The sequence below is a fragment of the Borostomias antarcticus genome (assembly GCF_949987555.1).
Source record: "Borostomias antarcticus genome assembly, chromosome: 6".
NCBI lineage: Eukaryota > Metazoa > Chordata > Actinopteri > Stomiiformes > Stomiidae > Borostomias > Borostomias antarcticus.
In genome coordinates, this window is record NC_140239.1 from 12,637,692 (window position 1) to 12,657,443 (window position 19,752).

Below are 19,752 nucleotides of genomic sequence, written 5' to 3' on the forward strand. Positions count from 1 at the left end.
CATGACCCACCTCCAGTGCTTCCTGGGCATACCACCTTCTGCCGGCCACATGGGCTTCCCCATATTGGCGGTATGCTCCGCCCTCACCTAGGGACACGCATTTACCCAATATTGCCTGCACCCGGGGGTCCAGCTCCGCCCAACCCCCCGCCATTGGTAACATTGTTACCACGGCCTGTGGCTCAAAGCTTTCGCCGCTCCTGGCTCCTGAGCCATGTCTCATTTCGCCCTTGTCTCCTTCGAGACCACTTGGGCCTTCTTGGGGACTTTCCCCACCTTTCGACATGATCGGCTGCCGAGTCGCTATTCCACTAATCTCCTCTGTCGCGCTTACAGAGCACTAGAAAAGTGGTTTAGCTCAGCTCGTCAGGTCACTTGAAGACAGCTGGGTCAAACCTTTCGAATAGGCTTACTCAACCGCTTCAACACTGTGGTAGTCGGCTTTCTCTCCACCGATGTCCCACCCGCTTGGGTCTACTCACCGCACGGCCTCCAGCCAGCAGTCTGCCCTGCTCTCGCAACAGTTACCAGTAGTCTCACTACTGTACCTGCTGCCTCCGAGCACTTCCCCAACTTTTAGTTGGTCAGTGTTCTGTCTTATACTGTACCTTCAGAACTCCTTACCTTGGTTCCTCAGGGGTACCCCCTGGATCTGTAATTACAAAAGACAAGAGATTACCCAGTAATGACAGTTCACTTTTCTTCTATTCGGTGGGCGATTTCAATCAAATCGTGCCCACCCAGGGACGCCAAAAATGTCTCCCTGAAACCCCTGTGGTGTTATGGGATTACAGTACCAGTCATCTCTAAGGATGCCTCTACGCTTTTAGCTCTCAGGGAATTTACCCCTCATAGAAAGTTGCACAAAGCGTGTGAGCTAAACCGGTATTTCGAACAGACACGCCCGATCATACTAACGGTCTCCGTCCCAGAGCTCTCCCTGCTACAGCCTACTGTGATATCTCTCTGTGACCTAGAGAGAGACACCCGCTTGTAAACAACTCTGGTTAACGGCCGCTCTGTTCCTTATTGACAGTTGTTACAGTGTCGGGTAGGTTGGTTAGCAATAAGTATACTTTTATTGCAAGGGAGTATTAACACATTGAGTCTAGAATCAACCTTAAAGAGCTTGAGCTTGAGCATTACCAGACATCCAAAAATAATGAATAAAACGCAGTCCCTTTAGAGGAAATTTTAATGAAATGATTAAATGGTTATACAAGATTTAATTATTACACAAAGCGAGCCATGAGCGCACAATTGAACATAATAATAATACCTTAATAAACAGAATAAACCAAATCAGAGCTAATTTTAGGATCAAAATATAAATCATGTTAAATTGTAGGTGTGTATATATAATCCAAGTTATATGATATAATAATAATAATATAATCTAATATATATATAATAAGAATTTAATTAGCCAATGAGTGTATTATTAATAACACACAATAGTAAATAATAAAACATTTCAAAAACCAATTCAAAGATCAAAATATAAAAAACATGATAAGTGCATGTGTTATGATTGAGAGAGAAAATATCAGGATGTAGGCGGAGAAGGCAAGCACCCGGCCTAGGCACTCACTTCCACACGGACTACAGATTACAGTTCTCACCAAGGCGCGGCCCCTCCGGTCGGAGGGGGAAGTTGGTATCGGTCGCAACGGTCCTTCTGTGCTGCAAGTGTCTGGAGCTCAGGTTCTCTCTGCGAGGAGGACGACCGCTGGATGCCGTTGATGAAGAGCTGGGAGATTCTCAGCTGGATCTTCTGCTTCGGAGGGTTGGACGAGGCTCGAGCAGTGGAGACATCTCAAACGACTTAACAGTCACACAGTTCTTTAATACCTTTGCTCTCACCCCCATTCGACCGGTGAATCTTCAGCCTCTCACCATATATGGAAGCCACCATTTTGTCCCATCTCAGCATGCCGTCATAGGAAAAGTACCCAAGCCACCATTTTGTACATGTCGATCTTATCAGGTCGTGGAAAAGTACAGGAACCCAGAGACACTCCCACAAGGGAAACATGTGATGTTGGATCACCTTGATTAACCTTACTGATCAATGAATGCTGAGAAGAGAATAATCTTTCTGTTGTTTTATTCATCATAATAAGCATGTATCAATACACATACAGTATCCAAGCTTTAGGCATTGGTTCAATATTGATTTGACACACATAGCTTAGTTTAACATAGTTACGTAACAGGATTAGACAATGTTACATACCGTAAACAGATGAGCAGATGTACTGTAGACAACAGGTGGAGTTAGCATGCTAACATGCTAAGCTAAGCTAAGCTAAAGCCAGCGTAAGATAGTTTAAGCCTTCATGAGTTACGAGGTTAAGCGCTCCGTTCCAGTCCAGTGGTTCTTACTTTTATACTGTTCAGTGTGGGCCTTAATATAGGCTGTCACCTGACAATTCTTAGTTATGGTAAGAAGCGATGATTGGCACAAAACCAGTTCAAGATTAGACTCTGCTAGGGAACTTATCCATATCTACTTTCTGATTGCCCAATCCTACAGCTGCTATTGACGGTTCTTCGCTGACCAAGTGAATTGAGAAACCCCTCTGACCTTTCCTCAACTCCTATGACCGTTAGACTGACCTTTCATCCAACGGTATCACCGTTAGCCGTAGCTAAATATACACTGGTACAGAGTCACTAGCAGTCTAATATAGCTTTTATATGACAGCGAATGAGATCACTGAAACTAGAGACAGAAACCCACAACACATGTTCTCCAGAAAGTCCCTAGAATTCAACAGTTGCACTTTGTGGTCAATATTTGCTTATCAAACCAGTTTAGTTGGTAGAATGTTCTGTCCGTAAGGCCAAAGGCGCTCTCACATGAGAAACGCATTTAGCCGCTGAGTCTGTGTGTGTGCGATGGCCGATTACCTCACCACCACCACATCCTGCTTCCCCTCTCTCAACCTTTCACAACGAACCTATCAGAGGCTCAAATTGTTACGACAACACACACAGGCAACCATGCTAAACATACTGTAGTTATCTTTTATGGCTTCGTTCTATCAATGCTTTCACAATATTACTCTCAAACAAATCATATCTTATAACTAAACATAATAACATTTCTATTAAATCTTAATTGTATAGTTTATGTATATGTAAATGTGTATATTTGTTCTTTGGGTGTTGTGAATGTCTGCTTAAGTGAAGTGTGTTCCTTATGGGTGTGTCCTGTTTGTGTTTACATGTCTGTGTTTACCTGTCTGTGTTTACATGTCTGTACTTACATGTCTGTGTTTACCTGTCTGTGTTTACATGTCTGTACTCTAAGCATACTGTAAGCGTGTAGCAAAGCACAATATGATCAGCACGTTTCAACAGATCAGGTTTGCATTCAAAAAGGTTCTTATACGAAAGGATCTGCCATCATCCCCTGTAAGGCATTGATACACTCGTCTGTCCCGCCACTAACAGGCTCAGTGGCCTCCTCAAAGGGGAGGTCACTCACCTGTCCGGTGGCCTCCTTAGCGGGGAGGTCAATTACACTCATCTCTGTGTTTCCCTCCCCTGTAAGGCCCAAGAATGGATCTGACGAGCAGCCCATAAGAGCCGCCTCAATACTGAGGGGTTCAAAGGTTGGAGACTCAGGATCAAGTGGTTTGAGGGCCCAGATTAGCTGCTCTGGCTCTTGTTTGACCTTTATCTGGTCTGGTTCTAGTTGGACCTCGGCCTTAATAGCCTTACTTAACAATCTCCTTGCCTTAGCTTCTCTGTTCCTTTCCTCCAAGATGACTGACTTTTCCCTAGTGGACATATTTTTCCAGACCTCCTGAGGAATCCTGGTATTAGACTTCTTTGCTTTGACCTTGTCAACTTTTACTAATCTTTTCTTAGTACCTTCTTCTGGTACTACTCCCGTCCCGGGAATACTAACGGTTGATCCCCAGGCAGGCGACCCTTCGGCTTTGGCGGCCAGGTCGACACTATATATAACTAACTGAATGAATGACCTCATGTAGAGTCAGTCCTCTGGTCTGGTGTGGTCTCCCTGTTCTGCATAAAACAGTGAACTCGAAACATAATGAAAGCATGGAAGATGCAGTATAGGTTATGCCAATTATGAAATGAGCATTCATTCTAAATCAGGGTGAGAGAGGAGAATATCTGAGAGGTTTGAGCGTGGCTTATTGATTTCCTCCACTACGTCGACACAGTCATGTCTCTCCGCCTTCTGGAGGAGGAAGCAGAGTTAAGAACAGTGCATCTTTGAAATGCACGGTCAACAGTACATTCTGATAAAGCAGCAGCCTTGCTGTGTGCAGGTGTGATGTTTCTCCCTGTAAAAGAAGAATAGACACAGCATGCAGGACATGGACAAAACAGCGTGCGCAGTGCTACTAGGTCTGAAACATAGCGCCAGTGGTAGCTGCCACTGATTTCAAGTAGGACACGAGTCCTCTTAACAGAGTCAAGTCTTTTTGGAGTCAGAAATACTTAAGCAGGGTGCGTTGGTCAGTCTATTTAAGCGTCGTTAGAGCCAGTTGGGCTCGTCAGTCCATATAATTTTGTCAAGGGGAGCTAGCTTTTGTCCAATGAAGGTTATGTCTGCAAAGTCAGGGATAGACTCTGCAGTAGCCTACAGTCCCAAGCAGTGCATTACTCAAATACAATAACACTAAAATGAACTCGCTTCATTTACAATGAACAAAATATTAATTATCTAAAACTTCCCTCTTCTGCATTTGAGGACAGAGTATTGGGCACGCTTCGGACGAAATGGTCTCTTGGGGTTGACAATCTTCCCTATGTCATACTTATCTGTCGCCCACAGTGAGTCGGGTGACATGGCGTTGGCCCTGCATCCCACGAACCACAGGTGTCGCCCATCTGTAGGAAAGCAGGCCGGTAACCTCCATCTCCACCTCCGGTCCCGTGCATCTCCTGGTTCTGACAGGTTCGGCATTCATCCGTCACTCCCGGAACGACAGTTGTCTGTAAAAAAAAAACACTCAGAAAACACTCCAAACTGATGAATGTGCACCTGAAAACTATAACCATGAGATATTTAACATAAACATAAAAAAATATATAATTGGGTTGTTAGGCAGTGCTGTATGCAGATTAAGGTATTGACAAATATGAACCTTCTCTTCATCCTGCACAGCTGTACTATCTGACGGTCCCTCAGCTAGACACTCTGCCTGTTCCTGGCCTAGTCATGACTGTTGTTGTGGGTTGTTCACTCCAGCAGGTGGCGCCGAACCCCAGGTTGCAGGATTCTCCCTCTCATTTTGCCCGCGGTAACTGTGACATTCTCTAATCCAGTGATCCGGTTCACCACAATGAAAACATGCATCATCATTTCTGTCTTCCAGCTGTCTCAACTGAGCAGCTTGTAATCTGGCTGCACCTAGCTTCATTTCTTTCATCTCCCTCTTTTTAATGTGATCACGAAGACACTCCGCATAGCGGAAATGGTCAACAACTTCCTCGAGAGAAGTTGACTCCCAGGTGTGGCACGTCAACCTAACTTGGTCGGACAAAGAAGAAAGAGTGTTATTCATTAGCTGTTGTTTCAAGATCTTTTTGTAGTCAGCATTCGCTTTGTCCATGCCACCGTATGTTAATTCCAACCGTTCCCAAAAAGTTTCAAAACTCTCATCAAGTCGTTGTTTACAATATGTGATACGGTCCCAGTCCATTTTCTTAGGGAAGCGAGTTTTGATTCTGTTCAACAGCGCAGTGTTTTGGCCAGTAAAATTGGCATGAGAAAAAGGCAACGTTATATCAAACGGATCTTTTACATCCACCCATTTTAACACAAGTACTTGTCGCATGATCATGGCGATTTTCTCCTAAACTGTTAAAAAGATTCTCAAACTCGTTAATGTCTTTGGGCAGTGTGGGGCTTGAATTTGCGGTCCCTAGTCTGGAGGGACCGCAAATTCAAGCCCCACGCTGCCCAAATCCTATTCCTCGCCCTTCTCAAGTAGATGATGCAGCTGGCCTGGACTCCAGAGATTAGGGTTTATAGACCGTGGCGTTCTGATGAACTGCGTGATGTAGCTAAAACTGTTGTAGTTGTTCCAAATTAAACTTAGCCTCAGATATGGCTCTAGCCAATTCTTCCTTCCTTATCTGTTCTTGCTGAGTGTAATATCTCGTAGAAGATGCGATAGTATGGACGGGAGAAGAGTGTGGACCTGGAATTACAGGTCGGTCGGGAGAAAGGGGCGCACTTAATTCGTATTGCGGAGGCGCCTGCATGGGTGGGGAAGAAGGATCGGTTGGCGCAGAGGCAATACTGGGAGGGGATACGGCAGAGAGAGAAGGGACATGGCTAATAATGGCGGGAGCAGTGAAAGGGGGAAGAACAATAGACCTCAAAAACCCTTCCCGCGCTACTGACTCCCAAATTTTAAACGAAGCCCAATCGATAGCATTACCACTTTTCCTCCCCACCTTAGTTTTCTCAAACGCTTCTAGTTGAGCCCTAATGTTGGCCAAGGCTTTAACGCTAAGCGTACCAGATTGAGACGGAAAACTGCTATGCTTATTCCATAGCGGAATCTGCCAACAGGCACCATTAGAATACTTTAGGGCAACAATTTTAGCTGGACCAGACAAATTGACGATATCAAGCGGTGAGCTAGTAGCGGAACCCATAATGCACAAGAATACAATCTAAAATAGCAATGAAAAGCTCAAAACTCAAACGCACAGCAGGAAATAGAACAAAATAATACAATTTCGAAAGAAACAAAGACACATTAAACCGCTACGTATCTCACCCAGCATCCGGTCCTTTGTTCTCCCTCTGGCTCAATGGCGGATCACAGGAGAGCGGAGTGTTGTTGTAACTTTAAGTGTTCAGTTGACATTTAAGCACTTGCAGTAAAGTATTTGAATACTGATTTAGTTAAGCTAAAGATAATTTACTTAGATGCATTTAATATGCATAGCTGCCTAATTTTATTTGACTTGTTTGATTTAATACTGTTATTCATGATCTAGTGAGTTAATGAGCGAAATGTAACTACATTTCCCATAGTGCATTGTAAGTTGCCCTTTCATGTGTGGTCGTGGTTCCCGCTGTAAAAAGATGAGATGCTAGTTTTTCCTCCGAGTAAAGTTTAACCATAACCCCGTTGTCGACCTCCGTTTATTTTGCACGGCTAGTTGGATTATTATAACAGTGTTGTTGTTTCCTTTGTCTCCCAGACGACCAGCTACCGGAAACCTAGCAGTTACGATTTATGGCAGTTGAAACTGTTGAAAATGTAAACAATACTTTTACCTAGATAAATAGGTGCGCTTAACAACACATACAGGACAAAACCGAGCTCAAACAGTAAAAGGCAAACCCACGAACACCCCGTGTAGGGACACGGAAACACAAAGGACAACCAAAAACGTACGTTAAACAAAAAGCATATGCCTGTCTGGAAACACCAGCCGCCTGGTTGGAAACACCAACTATCTGTTTGGAAACACTTTAGTAGCTCCTAGCTACAGCCAACCACCCGGGACAAAAATGGGTAAGGACGCTTCTCCCAGAAACGCGGATTGGAAACACCAAATCACTCCCAGTAGCTACCTCCGTTGAGAAACACCCAACTGCATGTGGTTTGAATTACACCCGCGACCGGCCAAAGGGGAAGTCACTTACCCTAACCCTAACTTCTGTGATAACTTTGGCGCATTGACTCAAAACCAACTCAACTGTTTTAAACTACAGCCGATAAATAATCTAACACCCTGACCCTCACACCCTGACCCTCACACCCTGACCCTCACACCCTAACCCTCACACCCTAACCCTCACACCCTGACCCTCACACCCTAACCCTCACACCCTGACCCTTACACCCTGACCCTCACACCCTGACCCTCACACCCTAACCCTCACACCCTGAACCTCACACCCTGACCCTCATACCCTAACCCTTGTTGTAGAGACAGGATCCTGTGGAGAGGGATGAAATGGAGAGAGAGAGAGAGAGAGAAAGAGAGAGGGAGAAAGAGAAAGAGAGAGAGAGAGCCAGTGTTCATTCCTGTCCCAGGATGAGGCCTTCCTTCCTGTCCCTGGCCACCCAGCTGGACCCCAGCGACGTCTGAGTGGGAGCAGTGATCTGCAGCATTCTCCAGCGCTGGAGTCATCTCTGGCCAGGGCTGGGAGCCCAGCAGAGAGAGACCGTCATCTCTGGCCAGGGCTGGGAGCCGGGGCTGGGAGATGAACATAGAGAGCTTCTGCTCTCCAGACCTCCGGGGCTCTCTCTCCTGGGGGATCTGCATAGTACAGTCAGACCTCACCACTGGGAACCCACTTTTACAGTATGAAAGCAGATGGTGTGTGTGTGTGTGTGTGTGTGCAGGGGCGTCGTTTGGGTATGGCAAGCTATGGCATTCGCCATACCTTGACTTCTAGACAAATTGTAATTTTTAATCTGAAATATGTTTTGTAATTTTGTGGGATTTTCTCGGCTCTACACATACGGGCATAAATGAATAAATTAATGTATAAAGAAGCACTTTGTTTGCAGCGCACCTCGTGACCTCCAACTGACTCATTAGCATAGTGGACGTGACCTCCAACTGACCCATTAGCATAGTGGGTGTGACCTCCAAATGACTCATTAGCATAGTGGGCGAGTAGTGCGTGAAGAGAATAGTCAAGTCAGTCTGACTTCACCAAACATAACTACAAATCCACCTTAGTGTTCGTCTGTCATTCTCATTAAATCAGGTGGGTTGATTCAAATTCAAATGTAACAATATAGCTGCAAGCAGCAATGAACGGGGCCAAGCCCTTACGCATCAAAGCCAACAAGCGAAATGCGCCATAGCCAAATTTGAGCTACCATTGAGCTACCACTAGCCATTGATGTCAATGAAAATACAATGAAAGCGCAAAGGGGTGTTGTTGCACAAAACCACTTATATCACCATCGTGCTTTAATCTGACAATTTTGCATTTGATATGTAAGTTATAGAGCATGCCATGGCCTACCTATACAAGCAAGATGAGCCCCATCTGGCCACAGGGGGTGCTACAGCAATTGATTGTGTTTTAGCCATCTTTAAGCATTTTGGCTTCACCACCCTGTGGCCAATTTACTTCTTATTTCTCAACCTACCTCAACATACGCTCTGGTGCCATTTTACCAAGTTTTGGAAAAATCAGCCTAGCTGTTAGGCCTAAACCGGAAAAGATCTCTCTTGCGCTCCCATTGGGAATGACCAGTAATGCAGGGCTAGCCTTGGGTTATATATATGGACATGCTTTCAAAGTTTTCACATGTTCTGTACAACCCTTCAGAAATGATACGACTTTATGTGAAACGCTACGGCCTCTGCAATCTTCATTGGCTCATAGTTTCTGCTTCATTCAACTTTTCAAAAATGTGCCGAGATGGAACTTTAGATATTGTTCCCTAGATTCTGTCTACAAAGCATGATGTGAATCAGTGAAACTTTCTAGGAGGAGATAGAATTCAATTGTTTTTCAAAAAAATGCTAAATAGAGGAAAATAAACATAAACCCGAAGTTATGGGTTATTGAGGCAAATTTGTTCATTGTGAGGAGAGACATATGTGGGCAAAGTCTAATGACTCTAGGTCAAACGGGGCATGAGATATGTCTGTCATATGCCTTTGAAAGCGTGATGGTAGGCCTTTCACAAAAATGCTTGTATCGATATCAAATTTCAATCTGGTAATTTCGAGTCCAATGAGTAAGTTGTAGAACATGAGATGACCTACCCATACAACCAAAGGGAAACCCATTTGGTCACAGGGGGCGTCGCGGCAATCAATTGCGTTTTGGCCACTTTTAAGCATTTTGGCTTCTTATAGCGCCACGCTGTGGCCAATCTGCTTCATATTTCTCAAGGTACCTAACATTATGCTGTCGTACAACTGCATCAAGTTTCCGAAGAATCGGCTTGGCGGTAAGGCCAAAACAGGAAATGAGCTCTCTAGCGCCCCCATTGGGTTTGATCGGGCCAATAATGCATTACATTACATTACAGTCATTTAGCAGACGCTTTTATCCAATACATGGCTAGCCTTGGGTTATAGGTACGCACATGCGTGCACAATTTCATGGTGTTCTGTATAACCCTTCAGAGATTATATCCCTTTACGTGAAAAGCCATGCAAAGCCATGCCCTCTGCAATCTTCATAGTTTCTGTTTTATTCAACTTTTCAAAAATGTGCCGAGATGGAACTTTAGATATTGGTCCCTAGATTCTGTCTACTGAGCTTCATGTGAATCGGTGAAACATTCTAGGAGGAGATAGATTTTAAGCGTTTTTCAAAAAATGCAAAATAGCTGAAAATCTACATAACCGGAAGTTATAGGTTCTTGAGGCAAATTTGTTCATTGTGAGGAGATATGTGTGCAAAGTCTCATGACTCTATGTCAAACGGGGCATGAGCTATGCCTGTTCAAAGTTCGCAATTTCAGTGGGCTGCTATTGCGCCCCCTATTGGCCCATCGATCTGGGACTTGCTCCATTGGCTCATAGCATGATCCTCTACCATCATGCAAATTTTCAGAAAAAGCGACCAATCGGTTCTATAGGCTGCCATTGACTTCAATGGCAGAAGAATAATAATAATAAAACTACCAATAACAATAGGGGCTACGCACTTCGTGCTTGGCCCCTAATGAACAAGTCCATGTCATGTTGTGTCTGTCACTAAGAACACGTGTTATTTTAGTGAAAAACCGGACTTAACGTCACCTGCAAATCGAGCTAGCTAACTAACGTTAATGGGTAATCAATCATTAATTGACATCTAATGTGTCTACAGTATGTCAACCATGTCGCCTCTATTCTCAATCATTTCAATCAATGACCCCCCCCCCACTAACTTCTGTGAGTAGCCTAAGATATGTGTGTTTGCGCAAGCATGTTTTGATATTGTCAATCGTCTCACCTTTAGGCTACTAGGGGACTTAACTCAAACATGCTGCCAGCAGGGAAGAAAAGGAACGGGGACATTAGGACATTTTTTAGTCAAAGGGCACCAGAGACAGGTGATACAGGGACGCAGGTGAGGTCTTACATACAATGGTTTAGTGATTGTTGCCGTTCAGCATTCAGTAACCCATAAAAGGCTACTTTATAGATTTGAGTAGCTAAATCTGTAATGTTTTGTGTTGATAATTTGTTTCTAAGGAGACTGAACCAGGTCCATCTGCTCAAACAGATGACAGCAATGCAGTAGCAACAGCAGTGACAGTACCAGTGACCATGATGAGACCAGTCCAGTTCAGTGTAGAATGAAGGCATGGACATTAGTACTTCCAAAAACACCTCTCCGGTGCAACCTTTATGTCAGTTTCCCATGAGGAATGGGAGAAGATTCAATACCCAGCTATACAAAGCATATGGATGGATTGAATACTCCATCCAAAAAGACAGTGTATTTTGTTTTGCATGCAGACACTTTTGAGGGGTGTCAACATCCCAAGGGGACAGGCTTGGACAGAGAGTCTTTATCGACAAGGGGTTTTCCTGCTGGAAGAATATGCAGAGCCAACTGAGAGAGCACAGCAAGAGCAAGAAGTGCAGTTGTGGCACCAAAATTGACTATTGCACAATTGATTGAATTGAATTTTTTCAAGGGGGGACACCCCCCTTTCACCACCATCCCCACTCTCCTCCTCCTCCTCCTCCTCCTCCTCCTCCTCCTCTCCTCCCGGAGTGCTGAGAGAGCCAGGATGTTGATAAAGACTTAGTGAGTGTTTTTCAGAGCTGGTTCATGAGTTCAGGTCTGAGGTCATTGACTGTGGGGGCTGGTGTGTGTGTGTCGGGGGGTTGTTGGCAGGGTAACAGGACACTCTGGCTCATGCATTGGAGTAGGGTCTTCATGGTGTTCTGACCGGTCCTGGGGTTGGTGATGTTCCTGGAGGGACGGTGGAGGTGTAGGCTGAGACCCGAGGATCCACACCCCAGTTTATTTTCTCTGGAAGAGGAAAACAGATTTGAAATCTCGTGGAAAAGCACACCATCTGATTTTGATCAGAAAACCTTTTGTCATTTCCAAACAAGATTTTGTTCTCCCAGCAGTTGTGTAACCCTAACACTTCTCAGGGCAAAGAGGCCTTGAAAACCATCCAATCTGTCTGAAACTGAACACTGAGCTCAGCGTCAGTGACTGACTGCACATTCCTGCCACGTTCAGGGTCGCTCAAACATTTGTTTATTTATTGTCTAGGTTGCTGTCTTTTGCTGCTGTCGAGAAAACGAGTCGTTCACGTATATGTGTATGTGTGTGTCTGTGTGTGTGTGTCTGTGTGTGTGCCCGTCGCGTGTGTCTGTGTGTATGTGTGTCTGTGTGTATGTGTCTGTGTCTGTGTGTGTGTGTGTGTGTGTGTGTGTGTGTCTGTGTGTGTGTGTGTCTGTGTGTGTGCGTGTGTGTGTGTGAGGAGGTAGAGAAGAAGAGAGGGGGGTATACAGCGACAGGGTCGAGCAAAGAAAACCCAGAAAGGTCCAACTCCAGGGCTGTCATCTGGTCAAACATTCCTGTGTGTTTGTGTGTGTGCGTGCGTGCGTGCGTCTGTCTGTGTGTGCGTGCGTGCGTCTGTGTGTGTGTGCGCTCCGCGGTGTCTGCCTGGTTCACAGTGGTCCAGGGTCAACTCTCCGGCAGACTGCAGACTAACAGCTCAGCTAGCCACAACACTTCCTCAGGAAAGAATGACTCGCTACTCAGAAAGATGGATGGAAAGAGAGAGAGAGAGGGAGAGAGATAGAGAGAGAGAGAGAGATGAAGAGAGAGAGAGGGAGAGAGAGAGAGAGAGAGAGGGAGGGAGAGAGAGAGATGGAGAGAGAGAGAGGGAGGGAGAGAGAGAGAGAGGGAGGGAGAGAGAGAGAGACGGAGAGAGAGAGAGGGAGAGAGAGAGAGGGAGAGAGAGACGGAGAGAGAGAGAGAGAGAGACGGAGAGAGAGAGAGGGAGAGAGAGAGAGAGAGGGAGAGAGAGACGGAGAGAGAGAAAGGGAGAGAGAGAGAGAGAGAGACAAAGTGACAATGGCAATGTAAACATCTATGTTTGAGAGAGAAAGAGACGGAGAGAGAGACAGCGAGACAGAGAGAGAGACATTCAACATTTCACTGTGACTGTACACGTACGTTACATGTGACAAATAAAGACATCTTGAATCTTGACTAATTCCCAATCATAACTAACCAGGCCTGAAGAGTTTCATGTTCTCCTTGTCGTTGTAATTCTCTCTCTATGAGTTCCACTCCCCAGGTTTGGTATTGTTGGCACAGATAGTCTAGTCTGCCCTCCCCTCCCCCTCCTCCTCCCCTCCCCTCCCCTCCCCTCCCCTCCCCCCCCCCCCCCCCCCCCCCCCCCTCCCCCCTCCTCCTCTCCTCCTCCAGTGGAATGTAGAGTTGTGAGTCTCTGGAGGCGGTCCTGCTCCTGTGTGTGTGCTTGTGAGTCAGTCTGCAGGGAAAATCATACATGAGGATAAACAGACAGACTCCCCTAGAGAGCTAGAGGACCGAGCTTTCCCTCTCTTCCTCTCTCCCTCTCTATCTCCCTCTCTCCCTCCCTCTCTCTCTCCCTCTCTCTCTTTCTCCTCTCTCTCTTTCTCCCTCTCTCTCTCCCTCTCTCCTCTCCTCTCTCCTCTCCCTACTCTCTCTCTCTCTCCCCCTCTCTCTCTCTCTCTCTCTCTCTCTCTATCTCCTCTCTATCTCCCTCTCTCCCTCTCTCTCTCTCTCTCTCTCTCTCTCTCCTCTCTCTCTCTCTCTTTCTCCCTCTCTCTCTCCCTCTCTCTCTCTCTTTCTCCCTCTCTCTCTCCTCTCTCTCTCTCCCTCTCTCTCTCTCATCTCTGCACCTGTTGTGACTTGCTAGCGAGGGTGTGGGAGTGAACCCTCTCATCTGCTGTGTTGGTTCAGCTGACAAGCAATCTAGAACCTACTCTGTCTTTAAGCTGAGTGGCTGGCTACTCCCCGCCCCCCTCCCCCCAACCCCCCCCTCCTCCTCCCCGTCTCCCTGGCTCCGAGGCTGGGTCTGCCCCCCCCCCTCCTCCCCTTCTCCCTGGCTCCGAGGCTGGGTCTGCCCCCCCCCCGGCGGGGTCTGGCTGAGCCTCCTCGTCTGTGTGCAGCTCCAGAAACATTCCTCCACCAGTGCAGAGGAGAGGAAAGAACGCAGAGGAGGAACCGTGTGATAAGAGTTCTCCAGAACACTACAGAACACTACAGAACACTACAGAACGCTGCCGCAGAGAACAGGGGAGGATTATTATCTTTGGCGTCTTGAATTGGAACATAGAGAGACACGGTTCTGGAACTCTGAAGGGGAACACGGAGAAGGAATCCCTGTCTGGAGCTGGATACCTGAGCTGGAACGTGTAGTAAAATCCTAAGGTAGAACCTGCAGTAGAATCTTATAGTAGACCTCTGTTGTAGAATCCTGAGATCAGAGGTACAGTAGAATCCCGAATAAGAAGAAGAACTCTGCTGAGGAACTGTGAGGTAGAACCCTGAGTCAGAACTCTGCTGAGGAACTGTGAGGTAGAACCCTGAGGTAGAGGTGCTCAGTGAGGTTCCGAGGAGGAGGCAGCATGCGGGCCGAGGCGGTGCTGGTGGGCTGTGCCCTGCTGGGTGTCTGCCTGCTGCTCCCCAGGGGGGTGCACGGCGCCGGGGGCGTCCTCTCCTTCACCCGGGAGAGAGGGGCGGAGGAGGGGGGAGGGGCGGAGGAAAGAGGGGTGCTGGTGGAGGAGAGAGGGGCGTCCCAGGATGACCCAGAGAGAGAGAGGCGTCTCCTGGAGGACCCTGAGAGCCAGAGACGGAGCAGGAGATACACCGAGCAGGACACCCCAGCAGGTAAGAAGAGACCAGTCGGTCATAAAGCACACACCCTACACACACCCTACACACACACAAGCGCTTCCATGGAGGGCGACACCAAGGGGGGGCCAGGAGGGGCAGTGACCACCATGTTAAAATGACTGGCCGCCCCACTGCCCCCGAACTGACAAGCCCCAGTCATTCTGTGCCACCCCAAGATTTTCATTGGCCCCATCTGCCCTCGACCCCCCCATCCCAACCCTCACCCCCACACTAAATATTTTCTGTAGGCGCAAAGTCGTCCCTAAAAAAGAAAGTGTCAGACCAATCGCACGCATGTCTCCCATGTGAAGGACTACTATAGGATATAGCTTCGCTGGACTCCCAGAGTCACACACACACACACACACACACACACACACACACACACACACACACACACACACACACACACACACACACACGTACTGTGGTCTGAGCCCTTCTGAATCCAGGACGGCTTGAACATGTGCTTCTAATCTCTTACATCATCAGACGGGGACAGCTGTCTGTGATAAGACTATGTCTGCGTCCAGCTGCGCACGCACGCACACACAGACTCACACACACACACACACACATAGATTCACACACACACACACACACACACACACACACACACACACAGATTCACACACAGATTCACACACACAGATTCACACACACACACACAGATTCACACACACACACTCATGCGCGCACACACACACACACACACACATACTCACTCACACACACAGACACACACACACACATGGACAGACTCACTCACCCACCCACACACACACAGACTCACTCACACACACACACACACACACACAAACACATACTCACTCACCCACACACACACACAAACACACAGACAGACTCACTCTCACACAAACACATCTGTCTATCTAATCTAGCACTGGAATTAATGAATCACCACTTTCTGGTGGAGTTAGGAGAGCTGAGGACCGTGTGTCTCTAGTCTGGACCTGGACGGACAGACAGTCATGTGTCTCTAGTCTGGACCTGGACAGACAGTCATGTGTCTCTAGTCTGGACCTGGACGGACAGACAGTCATGTGTCTCTAGTCTGGACCTGGACGGACAGACAGTCATGTGTCTCTAGTCTGGACCTGGACAGACAGACAGTCATGTGTCTCTAGTCTGGACCTGGACGGACAGACAGTCATGTGTCTCTAGTCTGGACCTGGACGGACAGACAGTCATGTGTCTCTAGTCTGGACCTGGACAGACAGACAGTCATGTGTCTCTAGTCTGGACCTGGACGGACAGTCATGTGTCTCTAGTCTGGACCTGGACGGACAGACAGACGGACAGTCAGTAGAGCTGAGGGGGGTCATGAAGATAGTTTCCACAGGAAGCCGCCTCCCCTCTCACTGCTGAACGCCACTGGAGCCCCACTCAGCGCCAGGGACAAACCTGAGAGGGACAGACCTGAGAGGGACAGACCTGAGAGGGACACACCTGAGAGGGACAAACCTGAGAGGGACAAACCTGAGAGGGACACACCTGAGAGGGACAGACCTGAGAGGGACAAACCTGAGAGGGACACACCTGAGAGGGACAGACCTGAGAGGGACAAACCTGAGAGGGAGAGACCTGAGAGGGACAGACCTGAGAGGGACACACCTGAGAGGGACAAACCTGAGAGGGACAGACCTAAGAGGGACAAACCTGAGAGGGACACACCTGAGAGGGAGAGACCTGAGAGGGACACACCTGAGAGGGAAAAACCTGAGAGGGACACACCTGAGAGGGACAAACCTGAGAGGGAGAGACCTGAGGGACAGACCTAAGAGGGACAAACCTCTGACAGGGACAAACCTCTGGAGACAGAGCACCCCACCCTGGCAGAGCGCTGGTCTCTCCCTTGCAGATCGCTGGTCTGGATGGTCTCACCCTGGCAGAGTGCTGGTCTGGATGATCTCTCCCTTGCAGAGCGCTGGTCTGGATGGTCTCATCCTGGCAGAGTGCTGGTCTAGCTGGTCTCACCCTGGCAGAGCGCTGGTCTGGGTGGTCTCTCCCTGGCAGAGCGCTGGTCTGGGTGGTCTCACCCTGGCAGAGCGCTGGTCTGGGTGGTCTCTCCCTAGCAGAGCACTGGTCTGGGTGGTCTCACCCTAGCATAGCGCTGGTCTGGGTGGTCTCTCCCTAGCAGAACGCTGTTCTGGGTGGTCTCACCCTAGCAGAGCGCTGGTCTGGGTGGTCTCTCCCTGGCAGAGCGTTGGTCTGGGTGGTCTCACCCTAGCAGAGCGCTGGTCTGGGTGGTCTCTCCCTGGCAGAGCGTTGGTCTGGGTGGTCTCACCCTGGCAGAGCGCTGGTCTCTCCCTGGCAGAGCGCTGGTCTGGGTGGTCTCACCCTGGCAGAGCGCTGGTCTGGGTGGTCTCACCCTGGCAGAGCGCTGGTCTCTCCCTGGCAGAGCTCTGGTCTGGGGCTCTTCCCTTTGCTGGGAGGATTTTGGTGTCTAGCCTCCTCCACTCTGTTATTGCGATTTATAGCGGATGGGTGTGTGTTTAAGTGCAGTGTTTGCTTTTTTGGCGCTCACACACAGACACACACAGTCGTGTACACACACACACCCACCCACCCACACACACACACACAAACGTTATCTCAGCTGTGCTCTGCTAAGGTCCCATCATCCCTTCCTATTTTTCTTTAAGAAATCTGTAATAATGCATAGAAATATGTAATAATGCATAGAAATATGTAATAATGCATAGAAATATGTAATAATGAATAGAAATATGTAATAATGCATATAAATCTGTAATAATATATAGAAATATGTAATAATGCATAACCACAACCTTTATACAGGCACGGGCACTGGTTTATCTAATTGATCATCTTCTCCATCTCCTCCTCCTCTCCTCCTCCTATCCTCCCTCTCGTCTCCGTCTCCTCTCCTCCCTCCCCTCCCTCTCCTCCTCCCCTGCTCCCTCCCTCCTCCCTCCCCTCCTCCCTCTCCTCCTCTCCTCTTCTCCCTCTCCTCCCTCCCCTCCTCTTCTCCCTCTCCTCCTCTCCTCTTCTCCTCCCTCTCCTCTTCTCCCTCTCCTCCTCTCCCCTCCTCCCTCTTCTCCTCTCCTCCTCTTCTCCCTCTCCTCCTCCCCTCCTCCCTCTCCTCCTCTCCTCTTCTCCCTCTCCTCCCTCCCCTCCCCTCCTCCCACTCCTCTTCTCCCTCTCCTCCTCTCCCCTCCTCCCTCTTCTCCTCTCCTCCTCTCCTCTTCTCCCTCTCCTCCCTCCTCTCCTCCCTCTCCTCCTCTCCTCTTCTCCCTCTCCTCCTCTCCTCCTCCCTCTCCTCCTCTCCTCTTCTCCCTCTCCTCCTCTCCACTCCTTGTCGTCTCCTCCCAGGCAGGGTGAGGAGGGCTCCGGAGAAGGAGGAGGGGAAGGGGAAGAAGAAGAAGGAGAAGGCAGGGAAGAAGAACAAGGACCCCGGGTCCACCAAGAAGCCCCGGGCGGAGAAGAAGAAGGACAAGGGGGGCCGCAGGGGCAAGGACCGGGACAGGGACCCACCCCCCACCACGCCTGCCCCCACCACCACCACCCTGCCGCCCACCACCCAACCAGGTGTGTGTGTGTGTGTGTGTGTGCTTATTTCTGACAGTGCATTGTCCCTTTAGCTTCCAACTATTACTTTTATTCTGTCTGTCTGTCTGTCTGTCTGTCTGTCTGTCTGTCTGTCTGTCTGTCTGTCTGTCTGTCGTTAGTGATACCAACTGAAGCCACCACAGAACCTGAAGACTACCCAGACTACCCCTTTCCAGAGGGTGAGTGTCAGTGACCAGAACCACACACACACACTCACACACACACACACACACACACACACACACACACATACACACACACACACACACACACACACACACACTCATACCCCCACCTACGTGTCTGTGTTATAGAGGATGATTACTGGGCCCCCGAGGAGGAGGAGGAGGAGGTGGAGGAGGAGGAGGAGGAGGAGGAGGAGGAGGAGAAGGAGGAGGAGAAGGACCCCCCGGTCGCAGTCACAGACTCCTACAGTGACTACTGGGAGGGGGTGGAGCCAACCTCAGCCACTCCGCTGGTGGACGGGAAGGAGACAAACGACCGGGACTTCTGGGACTCCACATGTATGTGTCTGTATATCTGACAGTCTGTTTCTGAGTCATGACAGTCTGTGTCTGAGTCATGACAGTCTGTTTCTGACTGAGCTACAGTCTGTTTATGAGTCATGACAGTCTGTTTCTGAGTCATGCCAGTCTGTTTCTGAGTCATGACAGTCTGTTTCTGACTGAGCTACAGTCTGTTTATGAGTCATCACAGTCTGTTTATGAGTCATGACAGTCTGTTTATGAGTCATGACAGTCTGTTTCTGACTGGGCTACAGTCTGTTTATGAGTCATGACAGTCTGTTTCTGAGTCATGACAGTCTGTTTCTGACTGAGCTACAGTCTGTTTATGAGTCATGACAGTCTGTTTATGAGTCATGACAGTCTGTTTATGAGTCATGACAGTCTGTTTATGAGTCATGACAGTCTGTTTCTGAGCTATGACAGTCTGTTTCTGAGCTATGACAGTCTGTTTCTGAGCTATGACAGTCTGTTTCTGAGCTATGACAGTCTGTTTCTGAGTCATGACAGTCTGTTTCTGAGCTATGCCAGTCTGTTTCTGAGCTATGACAGTCTGTTTCTGAGCTATGACAGTCTGTTTCCACCAGCTCAGATAATCAGATCATGGAAAACAAGAGTTGAGTCTTTGACACGCTGTAGTTCATCTAACTGAGCCTCACTTGATCAATGTGGGTTGATTTTTCCACTACTACTCTCTCTCTCTCTCTCTCTCTCTCTCTCTCCCCTCTCTCTCTCTCTCTCTCTCTCTCTCTCTCTCCCTCTCTCTCTCTCTCTCTCTCTCTTTCATATTTCCACTCC

General features: G+C 48.2%; 1 protein-coding gene across 1 annotated transcript in view; it reads left to right on the top strand.

Annotated features, from left to right (window-relative positions):
• The first annotated feature begins 14,161 nt into the window (after window positions 1–14,161).
• aebp1b (AE binding protein 1b) overlaps window positions 14,162–19,752 on the top strand; it is a 49,609-nt gene continuing 44,018 nt past the window's right edge. The window contains exons 1-4 of the mRNA XM_084439396.1: window positions 14,162–14,830; window positions 18,194–18,409; window positions 18,550–18,609; window positions 18,745–18,954. Of these exons, the coding sequence (XP_084295522.1) occupies window positions 14,569–14,830; window positions 18,194–18,409; window positions 18,550–18,609; window positions 18,745–18,954 (748 nt within the window). The 5' untranslated portion in view covers window positions 14,162–14,568. The remainder of the gene's footprint in view (window positions 14,831–18,193; window positions 18,410–18,549; window positions 18,610–18,744; window positions 18,955–19,752) is intronic.